The 15,993-nt window shown below is 37.7% G+C and overlaps 1 protein-coding gene across 1 annotated transcript in view; it reads left to right on the top strand.

Moving 5' to 3' along the window:
- Positions 1-3,711: 3,711 nt before the first annotated feature.
- The window catches only part of ODAD1 (outer dynein arm docking complex subunit 1), a 249,453-nt gene continuing 237,171 nt past the window's right edge, over positions 3,712-15,993 (top strand). Inside the window, exons 1-2 of the mRNA XM_053691034.1 lie at positions 3,712-3,804; positions 5,102-5,174. Of these exons, the coding sequence (XP_053547009.1) occupies positions 5,111-5,174 (64 nt within the window). The 5' untranslated portion in view covers positions 3,712-3,804; positions 5,102-5,110. The remainder of the gene's footprint in view (positions 3,805-5,101; positions 5,175-15,993) is intronic.

Here is a 15,993-nt window from a genome sequence, read left to right as displayed (position 1 = left end):
GCCTTTTAATTGTTCCTGATCTTCTCTCCTGCTGCCTATTCTATGTGCCCTTTCTATCTTTATCGGTAGCTCCTCCAACGGTATCCCTAAACTTTGTGGCAAAGTTTTAGAAGCAAATATAATTAGGTCTTTGAATTCGCTAGACTCTGGGAGCCCCACTATCTTGATGTTATTCCTGCGGGCTCTATCTTCCAGGTCTTCAATTTTATTTTGCATGGCGAGCATCTGTTTACTGTGTTGATGGGCTGTCTGATCTACATTATGTACCTGGTCTTCTACACTTGATATCCTTAATTCTACTTCATTTAGCCTACTGGCAAATTGTCTTATTTCATGGGATAAAATAGAAATTTCTTGTTTTATGTTGTTAAATTGTGGTAATAATAGATCTGAAATCTGCTGCAGGAGACCTTGTGGGTCTGGTACATTTATATGTGAGTCATCTAGGTTGATTTCTGTCAATACATCTGTACTTTTATTGGAGTTTTTTTTATCTTTAATTTTGGGGGGCATGGCTGGAGATTTTGTTTTAATATATTTGTCCATATATAAGAAAGTATGTAATGAGAAGAAAAAAAAAGAAAAAAGACAGTCTTCGTGTTAAATGTCCGTATAGGATAGTGCAATATCTCTGTCTCTCCTACCCTAATGACTTGGGGAGAATAAGGATCCTATTTACCAGGATCATTTGTGTCCAAATTATATTGTGTCAGTGCTTATAGGTGTGATCAACAGTGAAAACAGCAAACCTTTGGTCAGTATACTCTGCTGGCCAGATTGTGTGTGTTTTTTTTTTTTTTTTTTTTTTTTTTTGAGAGTGAGAAAAAAAAAAAAAAAAGAAAACAGTGTATAAGTGCTATCAAGAGAAAAGAGAGAGACAAGTGAAAAAAAGGAAAGAAAAGGAAAATATAGAGAGAAAGAGAAGAGAAAAAAAAACAAAAAACGACAAAGCAAAGAGAGACCCCCTTTAAACTTGCCTTGCCCCTACCAGTCTGATTCTTTATCTATACAGATTTACTTATTTTAGACCTTATTGAACTTAATATCTCAGAGCCCTATAGCCCTGCTTTATCTGTTAAGGTGTATACAGCCCCTCTATAATAACTTCACAACCTAAGCAGTAGAGCACATCAGCCTAAACCTTTACAAGCTGCTATCTAATGAGTTTTTATACTTGCTCACCAGAAAGAGCTTTTACCTCTTATGCATATATAACCTCTTCATAAACTTGTTAGAGATACCATATAATATCGATATATATAAATTGCATTACTTCAATATACATCACAGTAGTATAGCAAAATGTCTCTTTCAATAAGGCACACCAGAGAACAAGGAAAAGAGGATATCATTAAAGGAAACAGAGAGTCTGTTTTCTAGGGAGGCGCCCTCTTTTCTTTTGGGTGACTTCTTTCTCTGGGCTTCTAAACCTTAATATTGGTCTCCATAGGTTATAGGGTCCTTAGAATCCTTATAACAGTTCTGACAGGCAATCCCCTGTGTCTTGGATGTTGCTTACTCTGGGGCTTACAGGGTAGTTCTTCCTTCCCAACTCTCTAGCCCGCTACCATCTAACAGGGCCTGTCCTTTTACCACATACTGATGCACGGGTCAACTCCACGAACTGCCCTTTTAAATAGAATCCTTTGAAGATGGGTTTAAATAGAATCCTTTGAAGATCCCGCACCCCCTGGAGTTTAATATAGTCCAATAAAGTCTCTTTGGCCAAGACTACCACTGCTGACCCCTATAGCCAGGCAGGACTAGTCTGCTGTGGATTCTGGTCTTGCCTAATTCACTTTATCGCACTCCCCGGTGGTCAAAACTTTTACACTTCCAGCTGTTTAAAAATATCAGTTACAAGCCCACCCGGGGATAGACATATATGACATACCTCAGCAGCTTTTAACCAGTACTTGCGCTTACTGTCGATTGTCCTCCTGGGGGTGCCTGGGCCGTGCTTACTGCTGTTGTCCCGCAATTCTGTATGTTGGACCGCTTTTTCCTCCTCACTGGTGGCTTCTTATTTAGGAATTTTCCTGTTCAGGTTCGCAGCCCTCCTACCAGCTCTGAGAACTTCTGGTGTCGCTCTCTCCTTGTACCGGCTTGTGATCGCTTTGCCTCCCAGTATCCTGTCCAATGGATCTCCCGGCAGGATTCCTAATGCTCCAAACAGGTGGCCGTGGCGAAGTCGGCCAAAAACGCCTGCCGTAGACTTCCGGCGCCTGCAAACCACAGATGCTAGTTTGCACGCCCGATCTGGAACCACTATCCTCCAAACAAGGGCTTTAGGCGCTGCGGTGCTTGAACTCTAGCTTAGGGTGCTCCGACGGCGTGCAAGCTGCCGTCTCCTCTAAGCTCCGCCCCGGAAGTCTCGCCCGAAACCTAGGTATTGCTAACGGATTGGTACAGAGCAAAGGATACCAACGGAGTGGGTTTGGAAAACAATTAAATTTGCAGACAAGATTTCTGATATACGGTAGAGATATGTTAATGAAATGCTATTGATAAAAAGCGTATTTGGGGTAGTTAGTTAGTAACAGGCATAGAAAATATTTACTTACAGTGGCCCTTTAAAGGGACACTGAATCCATTTTTTTCCTTTTGTGATTCAGATAGAGCATACAATTTTAAGCAACTTTCTAATTTACACCTATTATCAAATTTTCTTTATTCTTTTGGTATCTGTATTTGAAATGCAAGAATGTAAGTTTAGATGCCGGCCCATTTTTGGTGAACAACCTGGGTTGTCCTTGCTGATTGGTGGATAAATTCATCCACCAATAAAAAAGTGGTGTCCAGATGTCTGAACCAAAAAAATAGTTTAGATGCCTTCTTTTTAAAATAAAGATAGCAAGGGAACGAAGAAAAATTGATAATAGGAGTAAATTAGAAAGTTGCTTAAAATTGCATGCTCTATCTGAATCATGAAAGAAAAAAATTGGGTTCAGTGTCCCTTTAAGCATATTACAGAAAATTGTAAAATAATTTAGGTTATTACCTTTGTATCTATAAGTGAGCAACATAGTGTGGCATACAAGTCCTGCCTTCTGCACTCATACTAAGGCAGCGTATTCCTACAGATCAATTGTACTATTGTTACTAACACATGATTTATATCCTATGTTTTGCATTTAAAAAAATGTATCTTAGAAAATTACAAGCTCTTATAAATCTATAAATACGTACTAAACAAATGGATAATCATTATGCAGAAGACTAAACATTTGCCATATCATTCATGTATTCAGATGTGCTATGGATTTCAATTATCTTTAGGCTGAATTTGGAAATCAATTTAAAACTTCACTTTGACTAGTTCAACTCAGTTTGGTACTCTGACAATAGCTCTTGCTTATGATAAAACATATATCTGAAACTGAAAATATGTAGTAACCATGACTGCAAGTGCAACAATGCAATTCATATAACAGTGAGGCTCTCTGTGGTTGCTTTGCAGCAACAAGCTAAACATCTGCTTTTAACTTATTCTAATACATAGCAGCACTCAGATCTTGCACCTATAGCAGCTGCAGAACTTCACTAACCACAAACTCTCACTTCCCTACTTGCACGCTTTTGTGCAATGTTTACATAGCAACCACATGACTACACAGTCCCACCTCCCTTTGTATTGTGCACCGATAGGACATCTGTGCTGTCAATCACAGACTGAGCTTCCTGGATACGGTTACCAACCAAACCAGCACCCACAACAAGTGAATAAAGTGCTGAAAGGAAACTACCCGATACCACAAACACATAAACAGAGTTACATCCCAGCGTTATCACCCTGAGGAAAAGGTATTATTTGTGAAATTATGATTCAGAGTGTTTCTTTTTTTCTACAGAAAGAAGAAATGTAAATTTGTCTTCTGTGGGAAACACAAATCCTCGTTTCTTTTTCTGTACATCATGAATACATTTATATGTGTGTGTGTTTTATTTATACATCTTATAATAAATTACAATTTTGTACTATTATTATTATAAAACTTTTCTTTAGATGTCGGATGTTTAACACTAATAGTTGGATTAACATTTATCATTGAATAAGAGTTTATCTTTAAAATAACATTTAATGTTGGGTAAAATCTGAGTTTAGCGTTCTAAATTATTTATATATTTTTATACAAAGCTGGAAACTAGGTCCAAATACATTTCTACTCACGCAATTTTAGCTCTCTCTCTCTCTCCTACAAAATATACTGAGACACCGGTCTAATAATAATAATGATAGCTACAGTTTAAAAATCTCTTAAATTGTCACCTTCTTATAGCTGTACTTTGTCTTATTATACTTGATTTTTTTTTCGGATATATAAGTGCAAATGAAGATGCACTAACATGTTAGAACATTTTTTTTTTTATTCCACTGTTGGTTGGATATAACTATGAGTTAAAGGCTTCAAACAGGTTAAACCCATAGTTAAAGGGAAAGAAAGGTCAAAAATGAAATGCGCTTGGGTACATTTCAATTTGAAATATAAGTATTTTTAATCAGCAAAAATGTTTCTAGTAAAAGTTATTACTGATTTTCTGTAACATACTCACATATCCTGTGAGGGCTTGTGCACTAGGATTCAAACACCATGCCTGCTCACTGCTGACTCCCATGCACATATCATTTTTGACCTTTCTATCCCTTTAAAATAAGATCAGAGCAGCAATATACTACTGAGATTTATGTGAACACATATGGTGAGCCAATGACAAAAGGCACATGCATGTAGCCACCAGTCACCAGCTAGTGTCAAGTAGTGCATTGCTGCTCCTTAGCCTACCTAGGCATGCTTTTCAATAAAGGATACCAAGACAACAAAGTCAATTTGATAACAGAAGTAAATTTAATAGTCTGTTAAAATTACATGCTCTGTCTGAACACAAAGTTTAATTTTGATTTCCATGTCCCTTTAAACATCTGTCTACATCACTTTACAAATATTATCTTGTCTAATGTATTGCTATATTTAATTAATTATTTATTTATTTTGCTTGGCATTTAAACAACTGAATCATGAAGCACACGGAATAGGAAAACAGTTTTTTTGGTCTGGAATATTAGCTCATAGTCATTTTTAATGTATTTTTTCCCCATTAGGAAAACAAAATGCCACGAAAATCTGCATCCAGCATCCGGTCTGATAGCAGCGATATGGACCTGGAAGGAATAGGTATGATCATTAAATCGTAAGGGAATAGTAAAGTTGTAGATTTTCAGAATAATTCCAGATACAAAATAGATGAACCTCAGCACTCTTTTTATAAAAAGACTTTTATTATATAACAAATCACCTCTCCCTCCCCTCTTATCCCCTCTCCCTTATCCCCCCTCCCTGCCACTCTCAAAAAAAAAATCTGCAGCGTAGCGGTCCCACCTGCTCCCGCCCCCTCCAGCGATTATCCGCCCACCCGCCTCCCTCCTAACCCTCCCACGTAAGACCTCGCAGCCTTTCTTGCACAGAAACGCGCCACTGATCCTCACGCACCACTAATGATCCTTAAGGCCTCGTGGTGGACACGTGCGCAGTCTGTCACCGATTGACAGACACTGCTTCTTACGGCCAGGTATGTTTGTGTCGCGATGCAGTCTCTACTGTGCATGACAAACATAATTGGCCTTTTATAATATAGGATTAAGTCAGCATTGTGGTACTCATATATGAGTACCTCACTCAAAATCAAAATACATAATATTTACTCCAAAAACATAATTACAAACACATATAATAAAATGATAGCAGGATCTTAGGGGTATTAAAAGCTGATATAATTAGACATATTGGGCTAAGACATTCCAATATTTTTATATATGGGGACATAAAAGTACAAAAATAAATGCTCATGTGTTAGAGCACTTTTTTATTGCAATATTGCTTGTATTTAACTATGTGTTTAATCACTACATAGGGGCTAAACACATTAAGCCACCTCTACAGTGGCAATGCACTACTGGGAGGTAGCTGAACACATTTGGTGAGTTAATGACAAGAGACATAGGTGTTTATACACAAATCACCAGTAGTGCTTTGCTGCTCCTGATCTTACCTAGATATGGTTTTCAACACAGGATACCAAAGCACGTTTGATAATAGAAATTCATTGAAAAGGCTCGTAACATGTTATGCTTTTTCTGAATCATGAAAGTTTGATTTTCATGAACTTTAAAGTGACATGAAAATATTTATTTTATTTTTCTCTCATTGGTTCAGATAGAAAAAACAATTTTAAGCAATTTTCCAATGTACTTCTATTATCAAATTTGCTTCATTCTTTTTATCCTTTGTTAAAAAAAAGCAGCAATGCACTACTGGGAACTGGCTAAACACATTGGGTGAGCCAATAACACAAGGCATAAATGTGCAGCTTCCAAGCCTACCTAGGTATCCTTTTTCAATAAAGAATACTAAGAGAACAAAGCAAATTAGATTATAGAAGTAAATAGTAAAGTTGTTTAAAATCACAAAAAAAATTGTTTCATGTCCCTTTAAATGGTTAAAAGAAAGAGCTCTACATTTGCTGTAAGCCCAAGAGTGGTAAGTGCTCTGGTAAATGGATATCATTCTTGAAAAACTGCTGCCATATAGAGCTTCAGAGACTTGCATGCTCCTTAGCTTACTCCCTGCTTTTCAACAAAAGGTACCAAGTGAACAAAGAAAAATTGATAATAGAAGTAAATTAGAAAGTTGTTTAAAATGCATGTTCTATCTTAACCATGAAAGAAAAATGTTGGGTTTCATTCCCGTTTAAGCTAAAATTAGCAGATATTATTTTTTTCATTATTTATTGCACAGATTATAATTAAATTAATTTATGTTAAATTATGCAATTAATTTTTGTTTTGAATAAATTAAAGGGAAGGTCAATTTTGTTAGCCCTTCTGCCTCCTAATGCTTCTTTTACACTTAGGGATTAAAAACGTTATGTTTTTAAAAACATTTTTTTAGCATTAATTATATATTTCACTAACTAACTTGTTGGCGATTTCGATGTTCCTCCTCCCACCCGGCACTTCCATCTTATTCACATTGTGATGTATAGAGCAGTCCCACTTGCTCTATACGTATGTGTGATGCGCGCACCCGTGGAGCTATTTTCTTCTGCGCATGCGTAAAAATCAGCCACACTTAGTATGCGCATGCGTTTAAACCCAGCAATAGTATGCGCATGCGTTTAAACCCGGCATTCTGGTTTATTGCTCAATTGACAATTGTGTGGCATAGAGCATGCGCGTCCCGTGAACGTGCATTGCTTCAGAATGGGGAGAACATTTTCTAACGCATGCGCAGAAGAAGCACATGACGTATCTAAAAAGGGTTTGAACTACCGGGGGGGGGGGGGGGTGAAAAGCGGATTCGGAAAACTAGCTGTCAATCATTGTCATACTGAGGGACAATATGGCGGGCGGAGGAAGCGCAGAACAAAATCAAACATAAAAAGGTATAATTTACGCTTCATTTAACACGTGAAAAACCATGAAATAAAGTCCCCCTAATTTGATTTGATCAACAATGTTGGGTTAAGCACTAGAGGTGACTTTACATTCACTTTAAATAACAGAACTGCCTCCTCCCAACTACTTCGTAATGCCACTCAGCTGGTAAGATTTTCTGTGGAGAGCGCTAGAATTGATATTTTAGCCATGGTTTTGTGTTTTCTGCCACTCCCGTATGTGCAGCACACACAGTGACAGTGTATGGTGTTACATAATGCTCTGAATTTCTGTAAGACCGATAAAATGAATAAACATTCGAGATTATCCCACAGAATTACATTACAACTTGCTACCACTTTATAATGTAGATCATGCTGAATATCTCACTAACGCCTATAAAATTTAAATGCAACAAGATCTCAAGATGTGAAGTTTTCCATTTTAACACAAGAGCTACCAGCCTACCGAGAAACCAAAGGAATTTTGTTTTGAAAGAAAAACACTTTAATAAACGAAGAACAGTGAATCCATCACAAGATTTGGCTTAGGGCCCTTTCTAGTTGCTGCTGTTAATTGTTTAGCGAACAGACCCATGAACGTTGTGAAAGAAATGTAAAGTAACTAGACACATTCACATTAAAATCTTTTGTTTTTTTATTCGCTGTTGCATCTAAAAGTAGGCGTTTTAAAACTTTTTAGTTTCGTTAAACCACTGTTCCTGTACGGTGAACCAAATTATTATTATTTTTTATATACTTGTGTAATGCGTTACTGTGCACAAATACAAATGTGGGTTTTTTCACGATTAAACCTAATGTTAAACAACTTTCTAATTTATTTCTATTATAACATTTATTTGTTCTCTTGGTATCTTTTGTTGAAAAGCAGAGACGTAGGCTCAGGAGCGCGCTTCTGTTGCACTATATGGCAGCATTTTTGCAACAGTGTTATACATTTGCAAAAACACCAGATGGCAGCACTATTTCCTACCATGTAGTACGCCAGACACTTACCTAGGTTTCTTGTCAAGAAAGAATTCTATGGGAATGAAGCAAATTTGATAATAGAAATAAATTGGAAACTTTTTAAACATTGTATGCTCTGTCTGAACCACAACATTTTTGAGTTTCATATCTGATTAAAAGCTAGTAAGCTTCTATCTCACAGATCACAAATGTTTGCTTTATTTTAGTTTAAAAATAAAAATAAACCACTTTAAAGTGAATGTAAAGTTTCATCAAGTAGTGCCCGGTTTTTAAAAATACTATTAAAAACAGGGTCACTTTCATTGATGAAACTTTACATTGCACCATATTTGTAGAAATTCTTACCTCTTCGTCTTGAAAGCCTCTCCAGGCGATTCACCAGCCCGTTGCAAGCCTCTTCCTACGTCAGAAATGACGATTCCGGCCTTCCTCCAATCACGGCGTTGCTTTAGGCAATACTTCCCCCTGGGTTCTTGCAAAAATATTTTTAACATATTTAAATAGTGCTTTCATAGACAAAGTAAAATGTATTGCTGCTTTAATGGTGTACAAATGAATGTTCCTATTTATTGCCATATGTTGTGACATACTAAACAGATATTAACCATAATTATTTGATTTAACACAAGCTCTTCATAGGGACCACAGTTCTCAAGTGCTTTTTTTCATCTTCATGCCCCAAATTGTGCAATACATTGATAGATGTGTTTTGTAACACAATTAATGTGTTTCCTTATGTTTTAAAAGGACAGTAAACAACTTGAGATTTTTAGATAAAATGTTTAGTTATGCGTAATGAAACAACTAATATATTTATATATATATATATTTATTTATATATACATATACAGTATCTCACAAAAGTGAGAACACCCCTCACATTTTTGTAAATATTTTATATCTTTTCATGTGACAACACTGAAGAAATTACACTTTGCTACAATGTAAAGTAGTGAGTGTACAGCCTGTATAACAGTGTACATTTGCTGTCCCCTCAAAATAACTCAACACACAGCCATTAATGTCTAAACCATTGGCAACAAAAGTGATTGCACCCCTAAGTGGAAATGTCCAAATTGGGCCTAATTAGCCATTTTCCCTCTCCGGTGTCATGTGACTAGTTAGTGTTACAAGGTCTCCGGTGTGAATGGGGAGCAGGTGTGTTAATTTTGGTGTTATCGCTCTCACACTCTCTCATACTGGTCACTGGAAGTTCAACATGGCACCTCATGGCAAAGAACTCTCTGAGGATCTGAAAAAAAGAATTGTTCCTCTACATAATGATGGCCTAGGCTATAAGACGTTTGCCAAGTCCCTGAAACGGAGCTGCAGCACGTTGGGCAAGACTATACAGCGGTTTCACAGGACAGGTTCCACTCAGAACAGGCCTCGCCATGGTCAACCAAAGAAGTTGAGTGCACGTGCTTAGCATCATATCCAGAGGTTGTCTTTGGGAATTAGACGTATGACTGCTGCCAGCATTACTGCAAAGATTGGAGGGGTGAGGGATCAGCCTGTCAGCGCTCAGACCATACGCTGCACACTGCATCAAATTGGTCTGCATGGCTGTCGTCCCAGAAGGAAGCCACTTCTAAAGATGATGCACAAGAAAGCCCGCAAACAGTTTGCGGAAGACAAGCAGACTAAGGACATGGATTACTGGATCCATGTCCTGTGTTCCGATGAGACCAAGATAAACTTATTTGGTTCAGATGGTGTCAGGCGTGTGTGGTGGCAACCAGGTGAGGAGTACAAAGACAAGTGTGTCTTGCCTACAGTCAAGCATGGTGGTCGGAGTGTCATGGTCTGGGCCTGCATGAACCATGAATGCCAACATGTACTGTGACATAATGAAGCAGAGCATGATCGCCTCCCTTCAGAGACTGGGCCGCAGGGCAGTATTCCAACATGATACCGACCCCAAACACACCTCCAAGACGACCACTGCCTTAAAGGTAAAGGTGATGGTAAAGGTGATGGACTGGCCAAGCATGTCTCCAGACCCAAACGCTATTGAGCATCTGTGGGGCATCCTCAAACGGAAGGTGGGGGAGTGCTCCGTGATGTCGTCATGGAGGAGTGGAAGAGGACTCCAGTGGCAACCTGTGAAGCTCTGGTGAACTCCATGCCCAAGAGGGTTAAGGCAGTGCTGGAAACTAATGGTGGCACAACAAAATATTGACACTTTGGGCCCAATTTGGACATTTCCACTTAGGGGTGTACTCACTTTTGTTGCCAACGATTTAGACATTAATGGCTGTGTGTTGTTATTTTGAGGGGACAGCAAATTTGCACTGTTATACAGGCTGTACACTCACTACTTTACATTATAGCAAAGTGTAATTTCTTCAGTGTAGTCACATGAAAAGATATAATAAAATATTTACAAAAATGTGAGGGGTGTACTCACTTTTGTGAGATACTGGAGTAATGTCTACTTCTCAGAACGTGAAAAGCTGCTGATTTCTCAAGGCTAACCCTACTACATATCTTTCACTAATTTGCTTTAACTGATAACTGCAAAACAGAGTACTTTATATAACTTTATGACTGTGGCTAGGGTTTTGTTGTCAGCAGACTAAAGCACAGATTGGTTTCTCCAGCTAAGGTAAGTGGTAGGTAGAGTTTGGCTATTGAAAAACAGTTGCAGTTAAAATGATGTTAATTTGTTTAAAACATTTAGACTTGGCTGATATGATTTGATAGCAAAATAGACATGTCTTATAATTAAAAGGTGTTTGCTGTCCCTTTATTGAAGGATTTGGCTGTGATTCAACATTTCTCCTCTATCTTTAACCATTTCCAACACTGAGGGTGCTCAGCACATGACTTATCCATGGAGCTGACAGTGGAAGTTATAGAGGAACATATTCCTATTCTCTACAAATAGCTAATTCCTTTCTATACTCTCCTTTAGGGGGAAATAAAAATGTGTCTGTAGATATGTAAAGTTCCTGTTATATAATATATATGTGAATACACACACACAAATTGCAAAGGATACTTAAGAAATTATACATACAGAAAGAGAAGAGCTTTCTCTGAAGCTTGTACCATGGAGATTTACCTCCAGCCTCTTTTATCCCAATTGTGCTTTTCACAGAGAAGAACTTTCCTAAGGTAAATCAGTCTGATACCGCCTAACAAGGTCAGTCCAGCCCTGAAATACCAGACAATCTATCTCTGAACAAGGAACATGCCAACCCCAGACAATTGTTTGGACCTTCTTTGGATCTGTCAGTAAGGTGCAACCATATTCCTCTAAGCACATTAGGCAAGGAGTCCACGTCTGGTTTTCCCCATCACCTTTAGAGAGAAACTTCCTTTGGGTCATATTACAAAAACATACAGAGAGAGAAGTGCTCTCTGAGGAATGAACAACAGCTCTGTTGCTTTTGCGATGGCAATCTACCACCTAGGAGCAGCAATTTATAGCCCAATTGTGCTTTTCATAGAGAAGAACTTTCCTTAAGTCTGATCCCGCCTAACAAGGTCAATCCAACCCAGAATACCAGGCAATCTCTCTCTAAACAAGAAACATGACAACCCCAGATCCTTTTAGCCTTCCTTGGGCCTTGTCAGTGAGGTGCAGCCATATTCCTTTAAGCACATTGGGCAAGGAGTCAACGTCTGGTTTTCCCATCACCCTTAGGGAGACTTCGCAAGGGTTATATTATGAATACATACAGAAAGAGAAGCGCTCTCTCATGAATGAACAACAGCTCAGTAGCTTGTTCTATGGAGATTTACCACATGGGAGCAGCCTCTTTTATCCCAATTGTGCTTTACACAGAGAAGAACTTTCCTGAAGTCTTATCAGTCTGATCCCGCCTAACAAGGCCTTTTTTTGGGCCTCGTCAGTGAGGTGCAGCCATATTCCTCTAAATACATTGGTCAAGGAGTCTGTTTTTCCCATCGCCCTTAGGGAGTCTTCCCTAGGGTCATATTTCAAATACATACAGAAAAACAAGTTCTCACTCCGGAATGAACAACAGCTCAGTAGCTTGTTCTATGGTAATTTACCACATGGGAGCAAGCTCTTTTAGCCCAATTGTGCTTTTCACAGAGAAGAACTTTCCTGAAGTATGTCCGTCTGATCCTGCCTAACAAGGTCAGTCCGACCCCGAAATACCAGGCAACCCCAGACAATCGTTTGGCCTTCTTTGGGCCTGGTCAGTGAGGTGCAACCATATTCCTCTATGCACATTGGACAAGGAGTCCACATCTGGTTTCCCCATCACCCTTAGGAAGACTTCCCTAGGGTCATATTACAAATACATACAGAAAGAGAAGCACTCTCTCAGGAATGAAAAACAGGTCAGAAGCTTCTTCTATGGAGATTTACAACCTGGGAGCAGCCTCTTTCAGCCCAATCGTGCTTTAAACAGAGAAGCACTTTCCTAAAATATATCAGTCTGATCCCGCCTAACAAGGTCATTCCAGCTCAGAAATATCAGGTAATCACTCCCTGAACAAGAAACATGACAACCAAAAACAATAATTTCATTATTATTTTATTAAAATATAATCATTTACAGAAATAAAGGAAATGTAACATAACATACAATACAGTTGCCAAAAGAAAAGTATCAACATTTTAAATACTATACAACATTAATTATAAATAAACATGATACCTTACCCTAAGAAAACACTAACCATCATTTAACACCATCCCTTCACCCACTCCTAAACATGAAATAAATACTGAACTCAAATTAAACAATATATATCATACTTTAAATAAAACCTAAGCTAGCCCTAAAAACTTCCTTTTCTCTAAAAGACTTACCCTACATCTCAGTCAACTCCAATTTTTTTTATTGTTTTAAAAGATAGATAATCCCTTTAATACCCATTCCCCAGTTTTGCACAGCCAACACAGTTATATTAATATACTTTTAACCTATGTAATTAGCTTGCATCTAAGCCTCTTTTGACAGTCCCCTGATCACATGGATATTTATTTATTATCTTTTGACTTGCATTTTAGCCAATTAGTGCAGTGTCATCCACAACCCATGGGCGTGAGCACAATGTTATCTATATGGCCCACAGGAACTAGCAGTCTCCTGTTATGAAAAGCTAATACAAAATCATGGGATAAAAGGCTGAATGTAGTGGCGTAGAAACAGACAGAAATTTAGAGGTTTAAATATTATAAAGTATATTAATATAACAATGTTGATTGTGCAAAGTTGGGGAATGGGTAGTAAAGGCATTGTCTATCTTTTTAAATGATTTAAACAATTTTAGTGTTGACTGTCCCTCTAAATAAACATTTATCAACTTATTATTACCTAACACAACACAACACCTCTATTTCACTTACCCTAACACCAACCCCAACTAACATAATCCCTACAACCCCCCCTAGAAATTATTGAAACATTTCTTCAATTTTTTTAATTTCCAGATACCTTCTGAGTTCACTTTATCATACTTCCGTAAATCACAAAGAAAATAGAAACATAACTTTCCTCAAACCATGCCCAAACATTTTTTCACTTCAACCACTTACTTTACTCAAAACACAGCTCTCCTCAAAAACAATTCAAATGTAGGAAACACTCAATTCACATACAACAAAATAGGACGTAACACAGCTTTAATATCCAGAAACTTTCCTTCCATACTCAAACTAGGTAATGACTATAACTATAAGTTTTCCTTTAACCTTTTTCACAAATACTATGCCAACTTCCTTTCATTTTAAATCTTCATGAAATTTTGCCTCTGAAACCACAATTGCTTCATCAGTTACAGGCCATCCACACAGTTCGGTCTCCTTCCAACAACCAAAAAATATACAAACACACTTACCACAATTAACTTTAGAACCACTCGATACACAAAAACATTCTACTTGAAGCTTAACCCTTCTCAAACTCTCCTGTGTTCTACTCACAATTGTCACCTCATCCATATAACCCATCACTTGTAAATTCCTACCCCCACTACCTGGCACTTCTACGCCCCTTATAACTTTATCATTCCTTAAATTCAACAACAACTGCTCAATCACACACATAAAAACAGAAGGAGACAGGGGATAACCATGACTCACACCAGACTTAATATCAATTGCATCAGTCAAACATTCAAAAACACATTCACAACAATCTTACTCACAATTTCCTTATATAAACATTTAATACACCCTAACATCTTTACTGGCATACCCATCCTACCTGACACTTCAAACATAAACTCATGCAACACACAATCCAAAGCTTTTTCAAAGTCTATGGTAGCCACTGACTGCTTGTGTTCCTTTCCATACCACAAAGCATCTCTCAAGCACACCAAACTCTCCACAATCTGTCTACCTTGTACTGCACAACATTATTCCTTGCCCTCCAACTTCACAATAAGATTCCTCATCCTATCTGCAAACACTTTTGCAACAATTTTATAATCAACATTTAACAATGAAATCGGTCTCCAATTACCCAAATTCCTATCACCCTTTTTGAAAAGCAAAACAGTTATACCCACTTTCATAGCCTCAGACAAAACATTACTATCAAAAACATTCTTAACCCCTTAACGACCGAGGACGTGCCAGGCACGTCCTACAAAAAGTGTCAGTTAGTGACCAAGGACGTGTCTGGCACTCTGATTATAAATCTCTGCTAAAGCCACTTTGCTGTTTTAAGAGCTGCAATATATTGACATTTGGTGATGATTGACACCCCCTGCTAGCGGCTGATTGGCCGCAAATCTGCAGGGGGTGGTATTGCACCAGCAGTTTACAAGAACTGCTGGTGCAATGATAAATGCCGACGGCGTATGTGCGCCCACACATTAATAAAGGGACCCCTGTGAAAAAGTTTTTTTTGTTAATTTTTTTTTGTATTTGATTGCATTTGGCGGTGAAATGGTGGCATGAAATATACCAAAATGGGCCTAGATCAATACTTTGGGTTGTCTACTAAAATATATATATATACATGTGAGGGGTTATTCATGGATTCCTGACAGATATCAGTGTTACAATGTAACTATCGCTAATTCTGAAAAAAAAAATGATTTGGAAATAGCAAAGTGCTACTTGTATTTATTGCCCTATAACTTGCAACAAAAGCAAAGAACAAGCAACAAACTCTGGACAAAATTTAGAAGCTATCTAGCATGGTAGTTTTTTGGAGGTTGTAGATGCGTAAGAGATTTTGGGGGTCAAAGTTAGAAAAAGTGTTTTTTTTTTCAATTTTTTCATCATATTTTATAATTATCTTTATAGTAAATTATAAGATATGATGAAAATAATGGTATCTTTAGAAAGTACATTTAATCATAAAAAAATATAGTATATAATATGTGTGGGTACAGTAAATGAGTAAGAAGAAAATTACATCTAAACACAAACACCGCAGAAATGTAAAAATAGCCCTGGTCCCAAACGGTCAGAAAATTGAAAAGTGCTGTGGTCACTAAGGGGTTAAACACTTCAAAAATATCCAAACCAATCAAATCCCAAAACACACAATAGAACTCAACCAAGGACTATGCCACAAGGCTAAAGGGATGGACCTAATCACCTGTTGCCAAATGCCTAAGGAACAGGCAATC

The sequence above is a fragment of the Bombina bombina genome, chromosome 8, assembly GCF_027579735.1.
Source record: "Bombina bombina isolate aBomBom1 chromosome 8, aBomBom1.pri, whole genome shotgun sequence".
In the NCBI taxonomy this organism is placed as follows: domain Eukaryota; kingdom Metazoa; phylum Chordata; class Amphibia; order Anura; family Bombinatoridae; genus Bombina; species Bombina bombina.
The sequence above is the reverse complement of the archived record's forward strand: the minus strand, read 5'-3'. Positions and strand labels throughout refer to the sequence as shown.